The following is a 10,204-nucleotide window of genomic DNA, read 5'->3' on the forward strand; positions in this document are numbered from 1 at the left end:
AGGAAAAATAAAACACTGTTTGGAGTTATGATTCCTTGGAGTCTTTAGTTCTGAGATCACTCCACAATATTTATCCTCTGATCCATAATTACTAATAATATAAAAAATAGTACTATCTTACCTCTAAGGCTTATTTTATTTTTACAGATGAAATGAGATGATAATTTAAAGATAAATAAAATATCGTTATAATATATTTTTTTAATATTATTTTAATTTTAGTATTTGAAAAAATTGTATTATTTATTTTATTTTATATGAAATTTAGAAAAATTATAATAATTAGATAAGGTGAATAATTTTGTAAAAGTGAATGAGTCCTACGTTAATTATGATTTATTTTCTGCCTCATGGTGTGCTGTAGTTTAAGGGAAGGAAGGTCTAGGAATCAAATCCCTGGGTTTGGATACAAAAACTTCATATTTTATCTTATTTTATCTCATCTCATCATTACAATTTTTTCAAATTCTCATATAAAAATATATTAATCAATTCAATTTTTTTAAATTTTAAAATAAAATAATACTAAAATATAATATCTAATAATATTTTATTCAATTACTATTCAAAATATATCAATTCATCTCATCTTAATTGTATATTCAAACCCAACCAATGTCTTATCTCCTGTTAGAAGCATCTTCTTTTTTATCTGGGTACACGCGTATGCTACCTTTCCAAGCTGCTTCTTTTTTGGTAAAGAAGATAACGAAATGGTAATCAAGTTATCACTGCAAATGGTGTGGGTGCATGGTTGGATGGATGAAATGATCAAGCGAATCAATCGGTAGAAAGGAAGAAAGCAATGTCAATTCCCTGCATGCTTGATTTACACTTGATCACAAACATGCATGTTTATTCAAATATATCCTCGAAAATTAAGCCCTTGTAAAACGCCTGTAAAGAGTAATCTTGCCCACAGATCAAAGACGACCGAGTACCTTAGAAATATGATATAAAATAATATGTCCACCTATGATAGATATTTCGCAATTTCCAATGGTCTAACCTGCCATGTGAGAGTGATGATGAGGAAGTGCGCTGCTTAGAATGTCTCGGACAAGAGTGTTGAGAGTATAGTTGCATATATGTATATTTCCTAGGGAGTTTTATTGCAGACCCTATAATCATGGGGGTCAGAACATGCATGTTCATCACATGAGTGAGAGAGAGAGAGAGAGAGAGAGAGAGAGAGAGAGTAATGTCTTACAATTAAGGGGAAGGAGCGATTGATTTTCCTCATGGGTTCTGGCTATTAAAATTTGTCCTAGTCCGTGGATATAGTCAGTCAAAAGCTTGTTTATCCCTATTTTTCTGTACCTTACTCTCATTGGTCATTTTTGTTTTTTCATTCTTATTGTCAAAATGCAGATCCAACCCCAGAAAGTTTAACCTTGTGTTACAAATTTTGGGTGATTCTTACAGAAACTGTCAGTGCAGAGCCAAAAAGGAGGTCACCTCAGCTGTTGTGGCAGTTGTGCCTCTCTCTCTCTCTCTCTCTCTCTCTCTCAAATGTTTGTGGATAAAGGACTTTGTCCTAGAGCTGCAAGGGCACGTGATGGTCATGTGGTAATGGAAGAGAAACCATGATTTATTTTGGGGGAGGGACTTTAGCAGTGTGGATTTGGAATCCTTTTAATTCTACACCTTTTATATCTGTCTAATCGGCATCTCCATTTCTTGACAGTGTTTTATTTTTGAGAATTTATATCTCACAGGATGAGATAGAGAGAGTTCTAACATCATATCTGCAGTGAAAATACAAACTATTTAGGAGGGTCTGTACAAGGAAACTATTATCATGTAAACAAAGCAACAAAAAAGGAGAAACATGAGTATATTTCCAGCTGGAATTTCCTAAAATACTCTCATCTCCTATCCTTATCTCACAGGACCTGCTTCTCGTATCCACCTTTTATTGAAATTAGGCCTATGCTTATGCTGTTCTGCAAGTTCTGTAATTTCTCCATGGCCCATTTGGCTGCCAACACCAATATTTTGATCTTATTCTTCTTTCAATTATACTGCAGCCAAAGTTTATTGAGCTAAATGTTGCACTTCCGGTGCTACTGCATGCAAAGTTGCAGGCCAGTTCCTATCTTGTCCACTTCATATTCAGTAGGGGAGAGTGCCTATATGGCTTTGAATGTTTTCATCTTGTGCTTTTCTATTGTTTCTGCATATGCAACTGCACCAATGAAGCAAGAATTAGGAACCATAGAAATCTGATTAGATCATCCAATATTTCAAGTAACAATGGCTTTTATTGCCTAGTGTGTACTGCAGAAAACCTCCCTCTGGGATGATAATTTTTGGGGAAATTATCATTTGCAGAGCTGTTTATCGTTTTCACAATAATTGGGCCATCTCGATCATTATTCACCAGGAACATCCAACAGTGGAGGCAAGAATAATTGGCGACTTTAAAAAGCACTCCATAGGCAAAAAAGAGAGTAAGGTACTGAAATTATATAAAGACCAATAATACCTCCAATTTTGCTGTCGCACAGACCATTGAAACCACTAATATCACTAAAGTTATAAATACAAGAACATGTCAATTTCCACGAAAACTAAATCCACGTGAGAGAGATAATGCTAGAGTACTAGAAACTAGAATGTCTGCATGTGATGATCCTCAAATTGTAAGAGCACATTGATTGAAATACCAGACACAGTAATCATAGTGTCAGACAGCAGACCCGCTTGAAGGGTTAGTTTATAGATTGGTGTAGAAAGCAAGACACCAAACATGTAGGTTTTAATGCCTCATCACACGCACCACACACAAGCAAAGGAGGGCATCAATCCAACAAAAAAAAAAAAAAAAAAATCATTATATATGGTTATAAATTATCTGAGTTATTATTGTAACTTGTAAGAATATTGATAGTTGGTAAACCGAAAAAAAAAATCATATGCAGAACATATGAATATGCCAGAATGGTACATTAAACCAAGGGCACCTTGGATTCCTGCTCTAACAGCGAAAGGGTTGAGGAGTTCCTCTCATGCATCGGCTGCTGTTTTTTTGTCCTGAACTTATATGTTTCAGTCACCGTCTATGTCATTTTTTTATTATTATTTCTATACAGATCCTTTCTGAGAAAGTTTTGCTGACTTTGAATTAAAAATTGATTCTGTCTAAGCAAGAGATCAGTGAAAAAAGCATGTCAGGGCACTGCTATTGTCAAACCTTTGTTACAAGGAATAAGACAGAATTTACATCTGTTAAGATAATCAAGGATATCGTAAGAGTCTTTAGTCATTGAGAGGGGAGAAAAAAGAGGAGCTCCAAAGGCATGCGATGCCCATTAAAGTTATTGGGAGGTGAAACAATGATATTGGAGACTTTTTGTAGTTTAAAGTGTGAACAAATTTAGAAAGCTTCTCTCTCTCTCTCTCTCTTTCTCTCATTCTGCAGATGAGGCTTGAAATGGCTCAAAGTTGTAACTTTTTTTCAGACACTTTATTATAAAACGGAGACGGGTAAGATCAGTGGTTCTTTTACAACCACGTCTTTGCCTCATTGGCTCCCATGGGCCATAAGCTGCCCCTGCTTATTTGAAAATAGAAACATCCTTCACCTTGCTTCCGGAATTTTATAGCCAGACTGCATTTATTGCTTTCTGTACACCTTAAGAACTCAATAACATTAGCAAAGAAAATGTAATTTCCATAACAATAAAATCATGAAAAATCATGTGAACCTACTCTGCTAAAGCTAATTAAAGTAGTTCCCACTAACAGAAAGTTTAAAATGGCTCTAATCAATTAAAAAAGCCTACATTTTTTGCTGGCAAGTCCTTTCTCAGAAATATACAGTACGTGAAAGAGGCTACATCTGCATTTATGTCTATCAACAAACCTGGGGCTCTGAAGGCAGTCAAAATATATATATAAGGCATCCGATGACTGCTTTTCTAGTACTCATGATCTTAAGTCGTTTTCATGATCCAGTTTGTTTCTCAAAAACTGAACCCTCCAGTCCTCATGTTAATGGTTCTCTTGGATTTGGGTTCATAATCCGAAAGAGTTTAACCTTAAACAACAGACTTTGCCCCAAATACATACATGGAAAATCTTTAGAGGACCAGAATGGGGTTTAGGTCAAAATTTACCCAAGTTGGTACTCCATAACCCAACATTTTACACCGGCAAGAATGTTTCATGTTCCCCAATGATTGGTTGGAAAAGTATTAGATGGGCCCTGCCTGATTGCTTTTTGTTGGGCAAATCAAAGGGCCTATCATTAAAAAGGCCTTATTGCCCACTTTCTTCCCTTGAGCAGCACTCTTTTCCTCAACTACTACTACTATTCCATGAATGATTTAGGAATAACTAGAATATCATAACCTCATTTGGAGAAGAAAGTTGAAAACTTCACTTCAACTACACTCTTCTCAAACACGCAAATATAATTAGTCATGGATGATTAGATTTTGATTCCAGGGACGTAGGTCCAATCCTTTTTCAAATGTGACGACTCTTTCTAATAAATTTTCATCATGGCGTGTGCGACTTTGTCCGAGATTTCTCACTTGGCCGTCAAACAGTTCAAGAATTTTCATGCTGATCCATCAGTTTCCAACTCTTCCATTTACATGTCTGTTTCAGAAGACGCCAACAACTCTTCAACAGATCTTTTGCAATGCATGAGATGGAATTTTTTTTCCCTTCCCATTATCTAGGTAAAAACATCCAATGATGATTCAATAAAACAACAATTTTTGTACTAAAAAGGAAAAAAATCTGATAAAGCATTTCCTTGTTTTAAATGCATCGTGTATGAAGGGGACCATGAGATGGGGGGGTTGGGATCGACGCAGACATGAATCTTAATAAAAAAAGAACGTCTTTTCTTGTGTTCATCAGGGAATCCAAAGCATGTCAACCACACGCATTTAACATAGCAAGGATCACTAGCAAGCATGTCAACCACATGCATTGACATATCAGGATAGTATGCATGGCACTCATGGACTGGCAGACATTATGGAATTCAAAATGGATAGAGACAAGGACTGGATCACATTCACAATCACAATCACATTGGGCTTTACGATAGGTAAAGGAGACCTAACTTCTTCTTCTTTTTTCTCTTTTGCCTTTTCTGTCTCTTAACTTCTGACGTCCTATTTGAAGATGTAGTTTGATTTAAATGTCCTAATTTTATGTTCAGCCCGGAACCCAGCAAGGTCCTATTGGGCTTAACCTAGCATCAGTATGAGTAGTGGGGTTCATCTACCTGGGCCTGGCAAATATCTTGGTATTTGCATGTCATTATTTAAAAATAAAAAATATATATATATAAAAATTATGGACCATCAAGTCATTAATCTGAATTGTCAATTGAGATTACAGAACCATATATTAAGATGAGGCTAATCCAAAAATGATTTACACAACCTTACCTGGTTCACTGCTAATGTATGTTCAGATGTTCTTAAGAATATAGATAATATGAATCACAGCAAAACAACAGATTGAAACAATATCATTGAAGCATAAAACTGCTGCACGTCTATGTTCAAGAATCAACACCACCACACATACATACACAATTTATATAGTCGCATTGCTGATACACCATTATATCTTCCAGTCTGTAAGGGAAAGCGAATTTGAGGTAATTGATGAGAGCTGCAGAAAATTTAAAAGAATAATATTTGATTAAAGAAATGAGAGTTTATATGTGTTAACACATCTCTAATGACTACCTCTCTTCCTCCACTCTATAACCTTGATCCTCACGGAAGAGAGTCTAAAGCTGTATAGTACCATATTCTATTTTCTTTTATCATCTAGTAAGGGTGGATTACAAAAACAAAACAAAACAAGAAGGCGGAAAGAATAACATCAAGTGGTGGCAGGAACTTATAGGAGAGCAATTCTTCAATGTACCATCTCAATTGATTGGCTTTCAGTGGAAAAAAAAATAAATTCATGCACGAATGCTACTCATCGGATGCCATGGTTGGGCTATTTGAGCAGCTCTCCTTTTGATGAAGTTCTAGTAGTTTCTTTTCTGGATTACAGAGCCCTGCGGGAAGAGCGATGTTATGAAATATATATTCTCCTCCCACAGTAAACATACACTGATAAATTAAGCAATAACCAAGCACTATTCGATAATTTTATCCTATTATTTGTCATAGATTTCATAATGTTTGCTGCAGCATGTGATATATGAAATTGTATAGTCCTGTGACACGTGTACTTGGGCTGTGCCTACTTATATCAATAAAATCCTTGTTTTACTAATAAAAAAAGCATGAATATATGAACAAAATATTGATTTTACAGCATAGACTCGTATATGTGTCATTAATTTATCAAACAAAAGGTTGCCCAAATTTTCCAGCCATTCTTTGCAATGCCTCCTGCTGTTGTTGTTATTATTACTACATTTTTTTTTTTTTTATGGCATGGAACCTCACAGAGGCAAGGCCCTTCGAACACATTCTTCGAAAGTAAACCCCAGATACACGATCCCACCTGCCAGATCTGTGTATTCTTAGTGTGAATTGAACCTATGATGTCCGAGTCTATGGCTGATCCCAATCCCATCTTTTGATCACTAGCCTATATCATTACTACTACCTGCAGTTACTTCTATTGTTTAATTATTTGGGCATGAAGAAACACCAACCTGAACACTTGGGAATATCCCATACAGCAATAGACTTTTCTGTACACTCTGGTTCACACAGTGCTTGATTGTTCTCATGATTGACATTCATTGCAAGCATCCATGCACCAATTGTAACATCCTCATTGCTGAACATCCTAAAACTGTACCGTTGAACAAGATGGGATCCGTTGCATAAAAGATGAAGATTCTGAAATTGGAAAAAGAAAAAAAGAACAATACACTTTCCACCCTCTACCAACATCCGTTTGGGATGCAATTTGTAGAGCACCTGTTAGTTGGAGGGTGAAAAGTGTATTTTCCCCAAGGAAATGAAATGAAAAGAAAGCATGGCAACAACATCAGCAAAGGAAAAAACTTACCTATTGTTTCTAAGAGCAACCAAACTTGCAACAACATCAGCGGAAAGAGCATATATTGGGCCATAAGCATGAAGAAAGTACTCCTTTCCAAGCAAATGGGATAGTGGCTCGTACCTGCATTAGTTTAACTGATTTGATCACATCCTTAATTATCCAAAAGATAGAGAAAAAAGGAAAGGTTCTAATAGATGCAGCATAAAATGTTTTGATAGAAAGATGTAAAATATGAATTATTGACTATTTGGCCTCTGCAATTTAGCTCATAGCATTTCACAGATAGACTGGTACAAACTTAGCAGAGCAAAGTCATAGATTGGCATAATTAAGCTAATATCGTAAGAATGTTTCAACCCTTTTCTTAAACAGAGCAGAATAATCTAGTTGCTATTGCGGCTGATCTCTCTCTCTCTCTCTCTCTCTCTCTCTCTCTCACATGCGTGCATGTTGGGGAGTGGGGTGGGGGGTTTTCCATAACACAACAACAAGATATTAGCAAACGAAAGCAAAAGGGTAGTTAACAATCACCCAGACATAATGAAATCTTGGACCTCAAATGAAGAAAAAAGGACTAACCATTTTAGTTTAGGGTCAGTGAAAACAGGTCCCTTTTTCATGCACCCGATGTAAGTCTGAGAATGAGTGCGCTCTTTTGCCAAGAGCAGTGAGAGGCGATCTGAAAGTTAATGGGAAGTGATTAAAGGAATGCAGAAGAAAATCAGGTAAAGTAAATACCAGAATATATATATATATATATATATATTTTGAGAAAAGCCTTGCCAAGTTTGTCACCTGGCCTCAAATATATGTCATCATCCGCTTTAACATAAAATTCAGAATCAAAAAGTGCATATGCAGCTTTAAAGAAAGCTAACCTGCAATGAAACAAAGAAGAGTTTGACTTCACAGTAACAAACTAAAACTGTGGAAGAGATGTATTATTGTTTGCACTAACGTTTTGTATGGGAGCTTACTATACTCCTCTTCAATATCCAATTGCAAGAAATCATCATATTCTGCTACCTCCTTCTTGAGTTCTAACATTTTCGATTTATCATTGGTTCTACCAATGACAAACCTGAAAGCCAAACCGGTTGCTTCTTCCAAGCTGCAAGCCATATTCCAATCCCATGAATAGAACAATACATGAATAACATTATTAATGCCTGAAGCAGATGACAGGTATTAAGTACTTAACTATAATTTCCAAGCTAATTTATATTCACTCTACAAGAGCTAATAATCAAAATCAATAAATAGGGGGAGAAAAGGCAGCATGTTTGAATGTAAGCCCAGGCTTTGGAATAACAAATATTTCTAGTTAAAAAAGAAATGACCACCGCGTTCCTTTTAAAAATCATAGTCTACATAGATTTCTCTTTTGACGCTTAACTTTCTCCATTACTTATCACTGGCTGATCAGTCCAGATTCTCAATTTAAGCCCCACTTACTTCAGAATGATGTCACCATTCTTTTCTACATGGAACTCACTCCTTTAAACTACCACTACTCCAAAAAATGCTCCTAACTGGGCCAGCGGGAGCTTTCCCAATCTGCTAAAGTGCCCATTGACTTGGCTCACTGTAAGTAAAATATAATGGATCATTGTGAACATCAAACAATTACAGCTACATTACGTGTTGCTTGCTCCAAAATGCTGCTTCTGGAAAGTTTATTTCGATTAATAGATTAAAAAATGGTTTCTAAACTCACCGAAAGATAAAAATACACCAACGTTTTTTGCTCCTTTCCAATAACACTAAAAAAATTTAAACTTTACCTCATAGAACCACACACAAAAATGATCCATTCATTCATTCCAGTTGTTATTGGTTTCTTCATGCTTTGCTGCCTAACCATTTATCCATCATTTCCTCATCAAGCGGGTCTAAATTTTCATTATTTTGATTACAGAGCTCTAGAAAATATCTGTTTTATTACAAAGCGTGTCACAGAAAAAGTTCATAGTAATAATATTTTGAAGTTGAAATAATCAGTGGAATACTAGCTGGAATAACAGCACCTGGGTAACAATCAATAAGGCAGAGTTCCCCTACATATGTACGTACGTGCATGTATTGATGTTTACATATATTTAAATTGAGGAAAGTATCAACGAATAGAGTGAAAAAAAAAAAAGAGATCGATACCGTTGAAGCCCTTGGTGATCGGACGGCATCCAAGTCTGACGCAAGGACCGCCTCCGGCCCACGGATCCGAACCCTGTCTGAATGCCCACGAACCCCATAACCCGATGTCTCTTCGGATCCCCACCACTTGAGGCCCCTCCAAAGCCGTTCCCATTCCCATCGCCTCCGACTCGCTCCCAAACCACTCGGACCGATCTCGGCTCGGCGTTTGAGCATTTGTACGAAACGCGACTCGAGCTGAGGATTGCGGCGAAACCAAATACGAACCCGGAGATTCCGATCAGTAGGCAGGAGGCGAGGATAAGGACCGTAGATCTGCGCGGCGAAGGCGATTGGCGATGCTGAGCGTGGAGGAATTTAGGCGAAGAAGGCATGCTGGTAAAACAATAAAAATGAGCAACAACCCTAGACTATGAGAGGCCTAGGGTTCTGGGGTTCGTACGGAAATATTGTTATGGAGATCTAGATTCATGGCAAAGCAATTCAAAAACCCATCGGTCATCAGCGAGTGGCAGTGTCGGTCGATCGGAGAAGAGGGCTTGGTGTCGTGCTTCAGTTAGTGACAGTTAGCTACTATAATGGGTATGGACCCGGATCTTCCTCGCCCGTATTGTTTTCGGATTGGGTCCGTATTCGAGTTTGTCTCTAAATTAAATTCGCTTTTTAATAACAACACAAACTTCATTTAGCTAATGTGTCATTAGAGTGAGTTGACATTTTAGAGAACTTTTTTTTTTTTTTTTTTTTGAAAATTTAAAGAGTTCAATTGCTCTAAACCTGATTACTGTTGTGCATCTTCTCCTTTTATCTAGTTTTGATTTTATCTTTATTTATTTAAAATTTTCTGTCTAATATCCAAGACCAAAAAAAAAAGAAAAAGGATCTTCTAACATTAGTAGATTGTTAGATGGAATTTTCTGTCTAGTTTTTGGTACTATTTTCTGTCTAATTTTTTATCTAATTTTCTGTCTAATATACTCAGAATATCTCATTATTATTTATTATTTTATTAATATTTTTCACCTATTTTTCACTACTATAA

General features: G+C 36.4%; 1 protein-coding gene across 1 annotated transcript; it reads right to left on the reverse strand.

The window, feature by feature from the left end:
- Positions 1-5,650: 5,650 nt before the first annotated feature.
- LOC109012334 (probable beta-1,3-galactosyltransferase 14) lies at positions 5,651-9,789 on the reverse strand. The gene is made up of 7 exons (XM_018993914.2): positions 9,163-9,789; positions 7,967-8,119; positions 7,804-7,886; positions 7,588-7,687; positions 7,015-7,128; positions 6,653-6,795; positions 5,651-6,043 (listed from the first exon to the last, which is right to left on the reverse strand). Exons 1-7 carry the CDS (start codon positions 9,534-9,536, stop codon positions 5,958-5,960), a joined length of 1,053 nt encoding a protein of 350 aa, XP_018849459.1. The 5' UTR covers positions 9,537-9,789; the 3' UTR covers positions 5,651-5,957.
- Between the last annotated feature and the right edge of the window lie 415 nt (positions 9,790-10,204).

The sequence above is a fragment of the Juglans regia genome, chromosome 2, assembly GCF_001411555.2.
Source record: "Juglans regia cultivar Chandler chromosome 2, Walnut 2.0, whole genome shotgun sequence".
NCBI classification, from domain to species: domain Eukaryota; kingdom Viridiplantae; phylum Streptophyta; class Magnoliopsida; order Fagales; family Juglandaceae; genus Juglans; species Juglans regia.

Bases quoted from the DNA above. Each gene is read 5' to 3' on its own strand.
- LOC109012334 (XM_018993914.2), bottom strand. From the start codon at position 9,536: ATGCCTTCTTCGCCTAAATTCCTCCACGCTCAGCATCGCCAATCGCCT. The intron at 7,887-7,966 runs GTTAGTGCAAAC...GTTTCATTGCAG, and splicing joins AGTAAGCTCCCATACAAAAC to GTTAGCTTTCTTTAAAGCTG. The intron at 6,044-6,652 runs GTTGGTGTTTCT...CTCTTCCCGCAG, and splicing joins GGATATTCCCAAGTGTTCAG to GGCTCTGTAATCCAGAAAAG.